The sequence below is a fragment of the Drosophila erecta genome, unplaced genomic scaffold, assembly GCF_003286155.1.
Source record: "Drosophila erecta strain 14021-0224.00,06,07 unplaced genomic scaffold, DereRS2 tig00000126-arrow-pilon, whole genome shotgun sequence".
NCBI classification, from domain to species: domain Eukaryota; kingdom Metazoa; phylum Arthropoda; class Insecta; order Diptera; family Drosophilidae; genus Drosophila; species Drosophila erecta.
Genome location: NW_020825209.1, coordinates 9,870,912 through 9,888,981, shown reverse-complemented (window position 1 = coordinate 9,888,981; position 18,070 = coordinate 9,870,912). Strand labels below are relative to the sequence as shown.

The 18,070-nt window shown below is 39.6% G+C and overlaps 1 protein-coding gene across 2 annotated transcripts; it reads right to left on the bottom strand.

Moving 5' to 3' along the window:
- Positions 1 to 9,023: 9,023 nt before the first annotated feature.
- On the bottom strand, positions 9,024 to 17,664 carry LOC6550624 (solute carrier family 46 member 3). 2 transcript variants are annotated; one of them, XM_001978127.3, is made up of 5 exons: positions 17,269 to 17,664; positions 12,354 to 12,716; positions 10,668 to 11,069; positions 9,855 to 10,595; positions 9,024 to 9,792 (listed from the first exon to the last, which is right to left on the bottom strand). In XM_001978127.3, exons 2-5 carry the CDS (start codon positions 12,713 to 12,715, stop codon positions 9,507 to 9,509), a joined length of 1,791 nt encoding a protein of 596 aa, XP_001978163.1. In that variant the 5' UTR covers position 12,716; positions 17,269 to 17,664; the 3' UTR covers positions 9,024 to 9,506. The 2 variants fall into 2 exon arrangements, with proteins under 2 accessions (XP_001978163.1, XP_026837252.1); XM_026981451.1 differs by having other exon boundaries at positions 17,280 to 17,664.
- Between the last annotated feature and the right edge of the window lie 406 nt (positions 17,665 to 18,070).

Genomic DNA, 18,070 nt, shown 5'->3' with positions numbered 1-18,070 from the left:
GCGTTTGTTTGCATTTGCTTTGCGGGAGAGAGAGCAACATTTGGTGATGCTGCTTGGCAACATTTGTGCTGCCGCAACATTGATGCAGCCTGAATGTCACAAAGTTTATGATGCTGGAAATTCTCGAAAGAGCAGTACTTTTGACTTGAATTCGAAGAAATATTGAAATATACTTATATTCTTTTAATGTTTTATTGATTTGTAATTTATTTTAAACTTGTTATTAATAACAAAAAATAATTAGGAACTTCTTTGGGCTGTTAAAAAAGTAAATACACAAGATCAAGATTAATATGTTTTACGGGCAATGTTATTTATTTTTAAGTACAATGCAATGCAATTGGAATTATTTCTAGGTCCAATGTTGCTGGATGCTGTTCGTGTTGCTGGGAGCAGCCTGCAACATTTGTTGCTAGCTCTCTCTCTCATCATGTTGCCTTCGATTTTCAAAGTGTTGATAAGGGACTCAATAAATATGTCAGAAATATGAGATCTATGAACTCTCAATCTGCCAGGAAAGCAGCTTTATCTATCATTTAAATTATTTAATGTACTTATTTACCATGAATATTCTTCTTCATTAATATTCAATTAATAGAATTATTTCTCAGTGCAAGTTTAATTAAATGTAACTACTTGAATTGTAACTTTTCTTTTGAGACATTACATTGGAGTACTTATAAAATATGTATAAATGATCCCTACTTTCCCTTTTTTTAAATATTTTGCACACGGAATATAAACCTACCTTACTCGATTCCAGGTCGCACCTTCCTCACAACAAAGACCCCGATCACAAAACTTCCGCTGTCATGATTCCGTTTCAAAAATCCACTCATTCACAAATGCTAATCGCAGACGGAGGAGATATACATCTGTACATCTGTATGTATATAGTACGTACGCACATGAGTGCATGTGGGAATAAGAGTCAACTTCAGATGGAGAAGACACTGCGACGCCTGCGCAACCGCTTCTTTCTTTATTTATTGGCCTCATCTTCCTGAAAAAGCGATTCTTAATGCTCGGAGCTTGCCCAGTGGCATGCCCCAGGCAGCGAATTGTAAGAAAAGGGAACGTGCCGGTAGAAATCTTCACCGGTTCCCCAGACAGAGCTTCCGTTCGAATGGTCACCCTTGTCCCAAAAAACACTGTGCAAATCTGCACGAATTCATTGAAGTTGTAGAGTGCATATAAGGCAGTCAAACTCTTAAAAGCGCATTATTGATTTCATTAGTGCATGTACTTTATGGCTAAAAGCAACAGTTATCAGCATATTGGTAGAATTTCAATAACTGAACAATATTACCCTTATTTTCTGTGCGTGCACTTCCTTTCTGGTTTTGATTTATTGTTTTTGACATATTTCTCGTTCGTCGTTTTTTGGCCTCCCATTTCTTCGGCTCCCGAGGACGGAATGTCCAGGCTTGAAATTCGGGCCTGAATTTGGGTCTGCGTTTCAAGTGGATTCTGAGCTGAAAATCGTTGTTTGTAATGTTTTATTTATAGCGGATTTGTTTCTGCCGCCACTTTTGGCTTTCCGTCGTCATTGTTTGTAAATATTTATGCCAAGCCGCACATGTGTGTGTCAGTGATGCCAATATTTTTCTGAAAAAAAAAAGGACAGATATTTATATAGTTAACTTTTAATTTAATATTTTAAATGTTTCGTTCACGACGCATTCGTCCTCAACGTTTGCTTCATACGTTGCCATTGTGCCAATGCGTTTCAAATACGTTTCGGGCATTTTTTAAGTGTTTCCTGGTTTCCTGGCCACGCTTTTCATCGGACTTAACAGGCAAAAAGGGTTTGTTATTTACTTGAGCACAGCAATTTCTTAACAAGAATTTTATATTGTATTTTAAATATTTTTTATGAATAAAAATAAATATTATAGCATTTCTTGTGATCTTGCAAGTAATCACACCTAAGAACACATACACCTCACTCACAGCTCGGCCGGTAGGAAAAATTACTTGAAATATTTTGCGACTCTAAATTAGAAGATATGCCTTACAGTCTTCTCTAGAACTAGTTGGGAAGTATAGGGCTACAAGAAAATAAGTTTCCTAAACAAATATTAAAAGCGGCAATAACTATGTGTTCCGACAGTAAGTTAAGCACTCTTCAGGCTTTATTTAAGACAATTTTTACTACTTTGTGCAAGTAACACAAACAATACATACATACATGCATGCCTACATGCATACATGCATACATACATACATACATACATACATACATACATACATACATACATACATACATACATACATACATACATACATACATACATACATACATACATACATACATACATACATACATACATACATACATACACTACACTACACTACACATACACTCACTGCTCGACCGGAAAGAGAGATTACTTAAAATATTTTGTGACTCTAAACCTGAAGTCATGTCAGTCTTGACTAGAACCAGTTGGGAATTATAGGGCTGGCTACAAGAAAATATTTTTCCTAAGCAAATATTAAAAGCCCCAATAACTATGTGTTCCGACAGTAAGTAAAACATTCCTCAGACTTTAATTAAGACAATTTTTACTACTTTGTGCAAGTAACACATACACTACATACATACATACGCACATACATATATATACATACATACATACATATATATACATACATGCATACATATATATACATACATACATACATACCCTACACATACACTGCGGTTGCATAGTGCAAAACATTCTTCAGGCTTTATTTAAGACAATTTTTACTACTCACTTTAAAGACCTCACTATATCACTCACTAATATAAAAGATGAAAAAACAGGACAGATTTTTTTTATGAATATTATTTATTTTTAATGCTAAATGGCATCACTGGTGTGTGTCCCTTTCTCAAGACTCCTCGTTTTGTTTTTATGTTTTCTTTGACCTGCTGCTTGTTTTCCCTTTGCCCCTTTTTGATTTGGGTCCATTTCGCTAATTCCGAAGGCTGGTCTTAATGGAATTTAAATTTCATGCGATTCCTTGCCTAGGAAACCGCAGCGAAATATGTTATGGCTGGCTTTTCTATATTGCGGTAAACTTTCGGTCGATTTCACTACGCCCGGAGCTCTGGCAGTCAGAAATTTGAACCGCAACTCCAGCTTGGGATCTATGCACTCAACAATATTCGTAGTCAAATTAAATTTTTGTGTGTATAAAGACTTATATGACATCATGATGCATTATATTTTTGAAAATAAGGGAAGCTTCCGTAAAATAATACGTAAAAATTGGGACCCTAATGAAGATTAGGTATTTGGATTATTTTCATTAAAAAAAAATATTTAAATACTGCATAAATTATGCCTAACTTCCTCGCCGTGCACCGAAAAGTGCGGAACGTGTAATTATGACGCCGCCTCGCACTTGGCCAAGCAAAATGCAAATGGTCAGCACCTGATCATTACGATCATTATAGAGCTGACTGAGTTGCTCCAGATGAGGCCACTGATGGCCATGATGATGATGATGACGGCGATGAGGCCCCTGGTCAACGCCTTTCATTTGGGGGCGTGGCACTGGCGCGTACGCCTTGCCAAATTTGTCCCACGATCGCGATATTTTCCGGCTTGAAACATTTTCCCTCTTTGGCAGTGCAAAAAATGGGAAAAATTAACGGAGAAATGTGTGAAAATAACAAGGCTTTCAGGTAGTACATGTAAATTTAATAAGCTTAAATAGGGAATATACATTTTTTTGTTAAGAGACTTGTTCGTTTTTAAGCTTTTCAATATTTCATATTCATTTATTTTAGTTCTATAAAATATATAGCTTGTTGCATAACTTTATACACCCACCATAGTTAACAGCGTACTAAAATATAAACTTGTTTATCGATTGTATAAGATACTCAATTCATTTTCCAAAACGGCTCGGCTTACTGCCTCAAAAATGTTTGCTGGAATATTTGTTATTTCTGGTTTTCCTGTTGTTGCGGTTGCTGCTATGTATTTCTAATGAGACTTTTCGGTGGCGATACTTCCACCTCTTTTCCAGCGTTCGTATTTCCGTTTCCATTTTTGTTTTCACTGAAATGATTTATTTATTCTTGCTCATTGCCCTTCGCAAGCTTTTGGCCTGTCCGCCGCAACACACATCCCTTAGAGCCAGGATTGACTGTTACACTGAGCCAAATAGTGTGTTTGCTTAATACTACAAGCTGTATCGCATTTAGGATTGTGTTTATTTATCACTCACACTTGACTGTTTCCCAATAGAATGGCCATTGTCAATGGAAAAGCCAGCGACAAATACCATTTCTGAGCCCAATAAGCATAAGGGTTTCTTGCTACCACATAAAGTAAATAAATAAATTTTGTTTTCAATTTCTTTCTGTGTGCCCAGACGCTCCCTTACATCTTCTTGGCCCAACATTTTTGTGGTTTGCCGGAGCTTCTCTGGCTGCTGGTGTTTTGGCTGTAATTGTTGCTGGGAAATTGCTTCTGGCATTTGATTTGTACATCATTTTTAACGAAGCATAAAGTTTTCTATATAAGCGATGTTTCGGTTCAGAAGAACAGGACAGACACAGAAACACATCCTTGTTTGCTGCAGCCCTTGACTGCCAAGCATCAAGATAATGAACAAAAACTTGGCATACATACATCTGTAGTGTTAATAATAATATTATTATTATTTTTGCCTCCGCTTTCACAAAAAGTGATTTGCTGTTTTCACTGTACTTTTCACGGTCCTCTGTTCCTGACAGAATATTTAATAGGCATTTTCGTTCGCTGGTCACATTAAATCAACCAATTAGAAAATCACAATGCCAGAATGGAAAAATGGAGGAAACAAATTGTGAAAGGGAAAATATGGACTATTACAATGATAATTTCAATTTAATTAGCTGTACTGCTGTTTTCTTGTCCAATAAACAAACGTTATTGCTTTTTGCCTTTTCTGAGACGACTTGAGCGCTAAAAGTATAATATGCATAATTTTAACTTGTTCAGGACCAATTTTCAAAATAAAATGAAGTTATATATCTAGTTCATAAGCATATCGTTGTAAGTACTCTCCATGTAGACGGAATGACAGTATATATCTGTTGTATTACATTTCCAAATGCCTTGGAACTATTAGTTCCCATCGATCCAGCCAATTGCACGGGATTTTGAAACCAAACGAACCGAAGGCGAACAATTTCAGCGGAAGAATTACACAGATCTTGTGTTTTTGGGTCTAGAATCCCCAGTTCGTTGGCATCGAGGCATGCCGCCCGAGGTTTCCGTTCTGCATCTTTCCACTCAAGTAGCGCCGACCAAAGCGATGCAGCACTGCACACTGCATCCCATCTCAAGTGCACCTTCCCATCATCATCAGCATCAGCATCACCATCCCCATCACCAATCATCATCAGCACCATCAGCATTCCCATCTTCCCCGACTTCGACGTCGTCGTCGTCGTCTTTATCGATGGGAGACTATCGGAAAATCACGTAATGGGCACGTAGGCCAAATATTTACTTAAGCCCAAGTCGTGAGGGGAGTCGTCCGGGTTCGAGGCACAGGGGCCACATTAATGCTGTGGTGGCGAACCAATTGACTTCACAAGAGAGCTGTAGCTGGGGCTGGGATCTGAAGCTGGAGGAGGAGCTGGACCTGGACCTGGACCTGGAATCGGAGTTGGAGTTGGAGATGCGGAGAGGGTACTGGGTCGGGATGGGAGGCGTGAATGAGTAGCCGGCGTACACAATGCGTTTGCCCAGCAATTGTTTGCCTTAATTGCCCACATTTACTGCAGCATCAGGGATATCAGTTATAAAACAAGATAGAATGCTATAGTCGAGTTCCCCGACTATCAGATACCTGTTCAGCTTTGGGACAACTTCAGCCTTGGGACATTTCTTAATTTTTTTGGAATTTCTTCAACATCAAGAAATTACAAAATACCAAACGAAAGTATTGTGGAGGATGATAAAATAAACCACAAACGAAAGCAAATGAATGTTAAATATTAATGGACTGTTAAAAAGAGTATCGTTACTTATTTATTATACAAATGTTACGCATTTATTTTTCTCTAAATATTATAACTGAATATATAGAAGTGTTATATTTACTTTACTTTAATAGTATGCACTAAAACCAACTATTTTTGTGCTAGCGCACAACTTGTTGCTCGATTTAAATTTGGCCAGCGGCCCTGCAACTTTAAAGTATTCCTTAGTAAAACAACTTTGGAAGACACCTTCATTCCGAGGAATATTCAAATGTGAAAAGTTTTCCTTTGACTCTGTTTTATTTTGCTGTAAGTGGCCCTGCAAGTGCAACTTCAAGTTCAACAGTGGATAGTGACTTGCAGAGGGGATGCAAGCAAAGGGAATGGGACTGAGAGATGCCTGGGTCGAGTTGACTTTGCATTTCGGAGGACTAATGGGTGTGGGGATACGGTTAGGGGTATTCCTTTGAGGACCACCCGCAGCAAGCGGATTGCGAGCAATTTCATTGATTAGGAGAGTACATACATCAATTTGACGGGGGCAGATCCAGGCTTTCCCAACGAGAATCCTCTTGAGGAAATTACCAGCATACACTGGAAACGCAAAGACGAGGCGAAATAAAACCATTCCACCCTCAAGTGTGGCAAATATCGAAGTCAAAGAATTGTGAAGTGGCAACACACAAACGGAAAGAATCCGAAAAACAACTGGGAAAATGTGGGCCAGACGAGTGAAGGTGGCAAGTATTTTGCACTAAAAGCGAAACTACTTAGCATTTGCCATCGAATTCAGACTCCAAATGCGGAGTTGCCCAGGCGGAAACGGAAACAGCAAAAGAAACAGAAGCGGAAGGAGCGGAAAAGCGGAAGGGCGGAAGGGAAAGGGAAAGCGAAAGCCCAGACCGAGGAATGAGGTCAAGAGACAAAATAGGCTTACTGACATGTGTGTGTGCGACTTTCTCCGTCTGAAATCAAATGCATGTGTGTTAGCCACCCTCTGCGGGAATTTAATGGTCAAATCCCTTGACTTTCGCCTGCCCAGAAAGTCATTTCTCGAGGTTCTTTAACCTCTGCGCTTCCTCCTGCAGATTTGTGCACCCCACACTTAAAGGCGTTTCAGTTTAGACAGGGCTTATAGAAAATATATAAATAAGCTTAAATAGCAAATGGTCCCAAAAATTACAAAGGGCTATAACACATCTTCGGAAGTAAAACAAATCACCTTGATTAAGATTCGTTCACAACTTCTATTAATAGCTGAAAAGCAAAGTAATGGGTATGCTGCAGTCGCATAACATTGTACTTGTATTTATTTTCTTTTTGAGTACCCGATGGATGTTGGCTGCGCTTACGCCTAATTAACTCGTTTGATGCCGTTCAAATCCATATGGAGATGCCCATTTGTTTGACCGCCCTTTAGCCTCTGGCTTTGATTTAGCATTTGGATTTGGATTAGGATTTGGTGTTTGGTGTTTGGGAACTTGATAAACCGATGGAATTTGTTTGATTTATACGCGGCCGGTGGGTGAGCAGGGAAAATGGGGTATTAATTATGGAAAGTGCTCCATTCATTCCCCGAAAACACGCTCGGGACATGTTTAATGAACAGTTTACTGTGAAATTGTCAAGAAAATGCGTGTTTAAGCCAGATTAAATGCAGCTCGCCACTGATTTATGGCCATGTTGCGCCCCACTTCACACTCGAATTCGTTGCGCTGGCATTGTTTACTCCAATTATTTATGGGTCAACGAATCATCTTAAACAAGTCAAGAGAGCTCAGCGCAAAACAAAAGGCCCACAAATAGGCCCATATCAAATTTCTGATGCATTATTGCAGCAACATGTTGTTAAGTTTGGCTGGCTTGAATATGGCCAACACGCCGAAAGGATGGGCTATATTGTGGCTTAAATTCGAATTGCCGTTGGATGGAATGGTGAATGGGGAATGGGGATTCCAGGTGGGCGTCGGTATCGAAAAAGTAATTAAAGGCCAGCGAGACAACGACGACGTTGAGGACGGCGACGATACTAAATGCTGATGCCAGCCGCAGTTAAAACCTGCCCCCGCCCACCTGCCACGCCCACCGAAAGTCCTGTCAAGTGCAATACGTGCCACGTGCAGTTGCCAAAACAAAAATGCCGGACCAGCAATAATGCGCCGAATGGCAATGGTTTGCATACAGCAAAAGCGACCCATAAATGCACTACTTATATTTTTGACGGTTTATTATTATGTGTATAATTAGTAGTTAACAAGATCTCGATATTTTCTCCAAGGAGTGAACGGATATGATACTAAGTTAATTTTGTTATTATTTTTTAGCCCTGTTTCAAGCACTTTTCTCGGATCATTGAAGTTCCCAGTTTCGAGTGCCACCTGCATGTGCACAATGGAAATGCCCGCCTCACGGCAATTATACAGTCCGTTCCGAGGCTATCACACAGCTAATGCACTCGCAGGTGGCACATGTCGTGGGGAATGCCGCAAAAAGGGCAACAATAGCGGCATAGGTACATACATACATACATACGTACGTATGTGGATACCACATGAGGCAGATACAAAACGCATCCGTTTTGTGCAATGCAATCGACAATTATCAGCGACATGAGCGAACCAATTGTTCAGCGCCGCGTGTCCGCAGTCAGATATCCTTCGTCCGTCGTCCTGCGTCCCTTGTGCAGCGGACTTCTGGATTCCTCGACTCCTGGCATCCTGTTTTACGTGCAGGAAAATGGCGATAGGCTCGCGGCCAGCACTCCATTTAGTCCGCCAACTAGTTCATTTGTGTGTGTAATTGTTTGCCGGCGACACTGATTACGGTGTCTAAAACACTAGTCAACAAGGCAATACTTGGAATCTAGTATAAGAACTACATGTCTGGTATAGCCATAGAAATTAGTGCAAATGGGAGTAATCCACTGGAATTTTGGAAAATGTTGTGCATATTTACAACTTTTGTTTTGCTGACTAGTGCATTTGTTCAAATGCCACGCTTTGGACTTTGACCTCTCACACACACCATGCAGAAATGAATCGCCTCTTCGGACACTGTTACATTTATTAAATTCATCTTAACACTCTTTAGCTGTATAAGCAAAAAAAGGAAATTATAAAAGTAAACAAATCGGCGATACGATAATTACAACGAAAACGAAAATACATTTCGAAACTTATGGCTAAATAAAAAAATAATAATTTTTGTAATTGTACACGTTGTTTAGGTGAATAGGAATAGAAACAGGTTAAGGTTCAGAATAAAGCGGGAAATTTAGGCGAGTGTCAGGCTCCCAGTCAGGTATTTCAATTTCAAGATAGTAATTTGTCGATTCAGTTAAAGATTTTCGATTTTAGGGATGCACGTTCACATGGAGGAAGTCAGTGAATCAACTTACTAGCTACAGAAATCCCGAGAAAGAGCACCCATCTCTTCCCGATTATTCCGCCTCCCGATCTTCAATTTCCTCAGCGGAATGTGAGTATGTACATGAAGATGGGATAATACTTGGATCCCCTTCTCATCGCGCCTGTCAATCCCGATCCCTGACCTTCTCCTCCTGGACAAACCCATGGTTCTCGATGCCCCGCTCGATTGGTGGTGAGGTATTTGTGGCTGGTGTCGGCGTGGGATCGGCGTGCTCCAAGGACTCGTGTATCACATTGGCGATGATGCCGTTCATCTGCCCCTTGGCCTCGCTGGCCAGGACCAAGGCTTCGATAGCATTGATGTTGCCATTGGGATCCTTCACGGAGGCACTTTCCGCATCCGAGGAGGCCGGGTTCCGCCGCTGGCGAACCTGGAAGCGGTACATCCATCTGGGGGAAAAGGTCAGCGTGCTATTAGTAGGACTTTCCGAGCAACATGGCCTTCGACTTACAGGAATATGAAGACGGAGAACAGGGTAAGAGCGCCGCCGAGCAGGAAGAAGGCACCTGGCAGGACTCTCAACGTAGCTGCATACAAGGTGGTGTACATGGGCGCAAACACCATGGGCATGAGGGCCTCTGCCACTCCAAACAGCGAGTTCACCTTGCCCAGTTCGTCCTTGGACACCAACTTGGTGGCTATCGATCGCATCGCTATGAAGGCCGTGCCATTGAAGATCTCCACCAGGCCGCCCAGGTACATATGCCACGGCAAAGTGGCAAAGGCGTAGACGAAGGACGACAGAATCTTCGAGGTGCTGGACAGAACGCCGACCAGTGCATCATCGATGTTCAGCTTGTGGGAGAGAATGCCCACGCAGAAAATCACACCGATGAGACCCGTAAACATGGCATATGTCGAGAAGAAGCTGAACTCCACCTCCGACCAATTGAAGCGGAAGCGGGTGAACAGATACGTGACTGCCATCTCGCCGTGGAGTGGACCAATGATCACCATCACCACGATCATCAGCAGGATTACGCGCTTGCGGCGCTGGTTCTCGCCCTTCTTGAAGGCCACCCGGAATGTCTGCACCACGTGCTCCTTGTCGAAGAAGTCGGCCAGCAGGCTCTTCTGCTCCGCACTTTTCTCCGGCCGGGATTGTGGCTCCTCCAGGAAGAAGAAGCCGTACACGAAGGCTATTACGTAGAAGGCGGCCGAGATCGAGAACACGCCATAGAATCCAATTTGCCTGTAAACGAGATGATATCATAGGTTTTTTTATATTATTTGAATATATAATTGGTACTATTTGGACACTCACTTGAGCAGGACTCCGCTGAAGGCCATTCCGATGGGCACGCCCACCGAGAAGCAGACATTGAGGATCCCGATCCTCAGCGTGCGATCCTCCTCCGTGGTTATGTCCGCTATGTAGCTAAAGACGCCCATCAACATGGTGAACCAGCCGCCGCTGAGGGAGGGGAAGATTGCCTCCGTGAGGGCGGCCGCCTCCATGGGCGTCTGCTCGAAGTAGACGCACAGCATCAGGCCCACCACGCCCAGGAACTCGCCCACCACCGGGATGAGGATGCAGGGCTTCCGCCGGCGGTGGCGATCGCTCCAGGATCCCCAGAAGAGGATCAGCAGACAGGGGAACAGGGACTGGATCACCGTCTTCCAGGCGGCCATTCGCGCCACCATTTGCTGCACTGTTTCCTCCTCCCTGGAAAAGTCAACATATTACTATTAAGTCAGCGAAATATAATACTAAATTAATATACGAGTAGGAAAATATTTAAAAGATACTGCTTTTGAGTTCCTAAGCATATTACTATTAAAAAACATAATATTAAATTAATATACGAGTAGGAAAATATTTAAAAGATACTGCTATTGAGTTCCTAAGCATATTACTATTAAATCAGAGCAAAACATAATATTAAATCAATATACAAGTAGGAAAATATTTAAAAGATACTGCTCTTGAGTTCCTAAGCATATTACTATTAAAAAACATAATATTAAATCAATATACAAGTAGGAAAATATTTAAAAGATACTGCTCTTGAGTTCCTAAGCATATTACTATTAAAAAACATAATATTAAATCAATATACAAGTAGGAAAATATTTAAAAGATACTGCTTTTGAGTTCCTAAGCATATTACTATTAAAAAACATAATATTAAATCAATATACAAATAGGAAAATATTTAAAAGATACTGCTCTTGAGTTCCTAAGCATATTACTATTAAAAAACATAATATTAAATCAATATACAAGTAGGAAAATATTTAAAAGATACTGCTTTTGAGTTCCTAAGCATATTACTATTAAAAAACATAATATTAAATTAATATACGAGTAGGAAAATATTTAAAAGATACTGCTATTGAGTTCCTAAGCATATTACTATTAAATCAGAGCAAAACATAATATTAAATCAATATACAAGTAGGAAAATATTTAAAAGATACTGCTCTTGAGTTCCTAAGCATATTACTATTAAAAAACATAATATTAAATCAATATACAAGTAGGAAAATATTTAAAAGATACTGCTCTTGAGTTCCTAAGCATATTACTATTAAAAAACATAATATTAAATCAATATACAAATAGGAAAATATTTAAAAGATACTGCTCTTGAGTTTCTGAGCATATTACTATTAAAAAACATAATATTAAATTAATATACGAGTAGGAAAATATTTAAAAGATACTGCTCTTGAGTTTCTGAGCATATTACTATTAAAAAACATAATATTAAATTAATATACGAGTAGGAAAATATTTAAAAGATACTGCTCTTGAGTTCCGAAACAATTCTGTCATAAAAAAGACAAATGTTTACAATCTTGCATTATTATTGATAGAAAACCTGAAGCCCAAAAGTATTTTCGCATTTCAGAACAAAATTAAGCACTGCATAACTTAGGGCACATGGCAAGTAATTTGTTCGTTTTGAAAGACATATTTCAATATATTCCTAAGGTCGTGACCTACAGTGTGTAGTTGGCGGTTTGGCGGCGGGTGAGGGCATCGCACACCTCATCCCCATAGGCCATGTTCACCCGACAGGCCTTCTCCAGATTGAGGTTCTGGGTGGCCAGATTGGAGAGCACGCTGGGCATAATGTAGGCGGCCAGGATCGGTTCCACGGTGACATTGTTGGCCACCAGGCGGATCTTCTCGCGCCACGTTCGCTTCACGGGCGGGTTCGTTGTGGCATTGTCCTTTTCCTTGGCCATCGACTTGTCCACACCAGTGGTGGTGGTCTGTGTCGTTGTCGCCGGAGCAGGTGCCTCCTGCTTCACCGTGTACTTGGCGAACTTGGCATCGCCCAGGCTGCCGTCCTTGGGTGACATCCTGCGGGCGGGGTAAGAATTGGTTGAAAGTAAAAAAATAATATTAGTAAATATGTAATAGCAAAGAAAGAATATGAAAATTGGAGTTTAATGGCGCGCTGCGTAGCCATTTGAAAATAAATATAGCAATATATTTGTTAGCCAGGTCGTTGGCTTCTTTTATGCTATTTGATTAAACCATTATACTATTTGATTAAGCTTATAATAGTATTGTAGTGCTGGGAGAGATAAATATACCCAATTACTTTTCGGAACATGCAATGCCAATTCGCATTATAAACAATTATACCCACGAAAGTGACTGAACTCATTCGTGGGATTCGCGAACTCTTCAGATTCTAAAAACTTGGGCAAATGGATTAAAATCTTTAAGGAAATAAATAAAAGGTAGTGAAACCTTTTTCACACACTCTCTCTTTTGCAACAAACAATTGGATTTAAAGGTTTTTATTCTTCGTTAAAAATCGCTGTACGAGTATTTGCTATTTTTAATGATGCCAAAGTTAATGAAGGCGAGTAACCATTTAACCCATTTAATGCTTAATTTAACTTTTTGCAAGCGCAATTTAGTATTGCTTCACCTTGAAGACAAATTTACTGTTGCTATCTAAAACGAATGGTCATAAACACAAAATTGATAAATTTAATAAAAGGTCCATTACCACGGTTATTTGCACCGCTAATCTGGTACCTCGTATATGGTTTTATTATCACAATTGGTGTCTTTCAAAATTAAAATCTCATTTCAAAATGTAATTACTGGGCTTATCTTAGGGAATTTCCCCTTGGTCTTTCTGATCAAGTGAATTATTTGAGTCGTTTTGTGTACAGTACACTAATGACTTCACTTCAAGTTACTTAAATGATTTTCATGTTTTTTTGATCGACTGCCATTCGTAAGATCAAAGTCAAGCAACGTAGGGCGTCAGCATGCGATCTCTAAAGGCAGTGGCGTTATCGTTGATAAGGGGTATCTGTTATCGGTGCCCCTGCTCCTTTTTGGGAAACTCCCATTCCGATATCGCAGCATCCGCTTGTAGGTCGCTAATGAAGCTCATTGGCAGAGAACAGCAGAAAATCGGCAGCAAACATAATTATACGTGTCATGCCAATTCTATTGCAAAGTGTAATTAGTGGAACTCTGATCTGTAGGCAGGGAGTCCCCGAGTCTGCAACTTTATCTTGAGATTTGAAAATTCCAGACAACGACGACAACGTTTTTATTTTTCATTTGGCGTTTTTGTTTTCTTCTTTCTGTTGCGCTGTAGCTTTTAATTGTTTTGCTTGGTGCATTTGTTTTTGTTCGCTAAAAGTGTTTACACAATTGTTGCCACATTTTGGCCTAAAGCATATGCATACCTGTCTATATGTCTTGCCAACATTAAGTGCCAGCGCATTAACCTTATCGCGGTGAATGTTACCAGAACCCACCATGATAATGGCTAAGCACACATATGTGTCTGTATATAGACACATACTTGGCGTTGGTTGTTCAAAACAATTAAACAAAAATACTTAAACAATAGCTTAGCTTGGAGATAAACTAATGCCCAAACTAATAGAGCTGCGGCATTCGTGAATGTAACTGCAGTTTTGAGCGCAGACTTAACACTTTTTAGATTTAATAAATGCAAACGAAAAAGCAAAATATTTATTTGGCCAATTCTATTGCCCAGCTTTACTTTAATCGCAGCGACGAGTTAAAATTACCCAAAATTGGGCAAAAGCTAATTGACCTTGACAGCTGATCACACCCAAACATCTTGGCCATAAAGTGCAGCACTGACTGTTTAATCCCCAACTTCCGCCAGACGATGACGCAGTCCCAAAGAAAGGCACATAGAAAGCTGGGTCGACACTCAGATTCGGATATCCAATCTATAGTGCAGCTGCGGGACAATGATCGAGTTCCATAAATAAATTCGCAATGAATAGTGGCCACTGAGTAATGGCATTCGTTTGGCGGCTGGCCGTATTCTGTGGGGTTTATTGTCTGCTCTATTGTTAAGATAGGAATGACCGAAAACCCAGTTAACCCAAATCGATTTAGCCAGGCATTAATTAGCTTAAAATAGCTTAAATCGTCTAGTGACATAACAATCACCTAAATGATTTATGTTTCGCACTACTTGCTTACACTTTGTGTACTTCTAAAATCGCATTTAGTGCAAACCCGCCACGTTCACTAATTCTTTTTACCGACCCCATATCTTAAATCTTAACCCATGGCTCACAAATCTTGAAGAAGTGTCATTGGAGAGCACTTGGCATTGTCGGATCTCAAGCTTCCACATTTGCTGAGCTGCAGTTTCTAAAGTATCTGTAACTCTGTATGTAACTTCAGCAATGCCAGTTAATCAGATAGCGTGGAACCCAATGAATTTTGGGAGGGCGATCGGTCACGTCACCGATATGGCCATCAATCCGCCGACTTTGGAGGTGGTTGTATGGAGCATGTATGCATACGAAACAGCCAAATCAATGGCTTGGGAAAGGTACAACCGGGAAGCGACCATATGCATTCCATACTGGGAATAAATCATGGCAATTCAAACCGAATAAATAAGTTTACTACTTCGTATAAAAACAACCAAGCTTTTCTGTTTTTTGTATAGAACAGTGAAGCTTGGCAATATAAATTCCCGAATTTCAGGTAATCATTCATAATTGGTATTATTAAATTGTGTGATTAGAACAAAAAGTTGATGTTATAATGACATATGTATTATTAAAGACGCATTTGACTAGTCAGTCAAACCATTAGTGCGTGAATAAAAGTATAACTAATGTTTTTCTAATGTTTTAAGGAAAGATGCTTATATTATATTAATAGAAATGTTATGCTGACAAAGGGTATATTACTTTAGGGGTATTTAATCTTAGCTCTTCCCACGTTGTAAATCACGGTGAATAAAGCCAAATGACAGAGGAATTACAGTGATTATAAGCATTATTTTTGGCGAGTGCCCAAGTTTTTTTTTAACCCCTGACAGCCATTGTGCTATTATTTAATTTTGTAATCTCTGTCTGGGGTTTTTTGTGGGGTCCCCAAAGTTGTTATGCTCACTTCCGGCTGGTAAACAAAACTTTTCACACATGCGCATCGAACAAGCGATGGCGCTCCAAATTACCCATTTACGTTATTAATTGCATGTCTATGACAGATACAATTAGATATTAGAAATACGAGTGTTGCATCACAGATACGCTATCGCACGGACACGGATACAAAGATACAAAGATAGATACTGCGGCTACGGAGTCTGCTCGTGACACAATAAACAAAGTTCTGCTTTAGTCGGGGGCACTAAATTGGAAATAATTAAATACAATTAGCTGGCAAAAAAAGAAAGAACAACTTTTCTTCTCGGATTTATTTATGCACAATTCAATGGTAAAATTAGCCGCTAAAATATTTAGACACACGGACGCAAGCTGGTCTCAAATACATTGTGCACAGAAAATAATTTTACATAATTTACAATTTACCTTTTGAACCCACAAAAATATATTGTGATTAATTTCTGTGACAATTTCTAAACCTGTTTGCAATTCCCGGAAGTTTCAGACAAAATGAAAATATAGAAGCAGACTAGCAAAGCAACAAATTGATAAAAAAATGTAAATCGACTATCTGCTACTTATTACTCAAATACAGTCATCTAAGGTTTATTTTCTAATGGGCATATACTAGGTTGTAAAATGGGGCTTATGGAATTATATATTTTTAGCTGAAATACCTATTCATCGGCGATCAAACGTAATGATAAACGCACCACTAATTTGGACAATCAAACAATAGCGAAAACACGGATCTCATTTTGCAATAGAGAAAGAAACCCGTCACAGAAAATGCGAAAACAACCAAATTTAGAATAAATGAATTGCCATTTGCGTAGATTTATTCAGGCCATAATTATAATTAATTGGGCTTGACAAATGGCCTGGGATGTCACCGAAATTTGTATTTAAGTAAGGGTGGAAAATGTGCATTTCTTTTTTTAAAACCATATATAATTTCAATTTGCGGAATTTGTTTGCCAGATAAAAGTGGATACTAATTTATGGGGCCACTCAAACTTCAAGAACTTATCATTTAATATGAAATGCAAGGAATGTATTCAGTACTTGTATATAAAAGAATCCGAAACAGTTGAATTATAATTAGTTATTGAATATTGAATTACCTTAGCGATTCGTATCTCGTTTTACTTTCTTTCAGGCAAATCACAAATAATAACTATATAGTTTCTTATTTTCGACAACAATACGTGAAAGGGACTTGGGACGATGGTCAAACAAGCGGATTTGATTTAATTTACATGTCGTTAATAAAATTAGTAAAAAAAAGAAGCAAGACATACACACACGCACACACAATTGGGGGATACACTTACGGATACAGATACAAATACAGATACAGATACATGCACATGGATGCTGTAAGCAATTGGTGGAGCAACGGCAAACATTATACGTGTACACTTGCGGAAATCCCCATCACCGATTTTCCCTTCCGATTATTCAGTTTTAATTCTCCGCAGCTTTATTACCTGAGACTCACTAATGCACTGCTCCTCCGATCGAATTGTTTGTTTGTTTTTTAATCGCCGCTCGTTCTGTTTGCCCGCAATCATTTACATTGACACACGGCTGCAAATGCAGTTGGGATCGCTCTTCGAGTGGCAATCGGTATGGGAATGGGTATTGAATTGGAAGAACGGCGGGCGGTGACAAACAAAAAACAAAAAAAGGTGGAAAACGCTGCCTTCTGTGTTTTCCTTTTATGGTTTTATGTGTATTTTTATTATTTTTTTACTATTTATTCAGACGCCACTTTCGGTCGCTTTCCACTAAATGCAGCTTGTGCTTGCAGTATCTAAACCATCGGCGTTGAGCTGAACTCGGCGACTAAAATTTTCGTTTTGAATTTGATGAGTTCCGCTGGGCAGCCGCCGCACGGTAAAACGCCGATGTCGAGCCGCTGCCGCCGCCGCCGTGGAACGCACAGTGGGGCGAAAATGTCGCAGAAATCAACGAAAAGTTGCCATGCCCACAAAATACTCCTCCATGATTACGAAAATGCAATTCACTGCATTTTGATAATTTTAAATATAAAGCTGACACATATATTTTGGATTACTTAATCCGTATTGAAAAATAGTTATTTATAAACATTTCAATCGGGTTTATTTATTTTATAACTATGTTATTTTATGAAGAGCAATTAAACCCCTTTCCCACTGCTATATCAAAGATACTGAAATGCAGGCATGTGATCTTCATTTTGCCACGCAAGTGGCTAGCTCGTCCCACTGTGCGTCGGCAGGTTTAGTCGTGTCGAGTTGGGTGGGT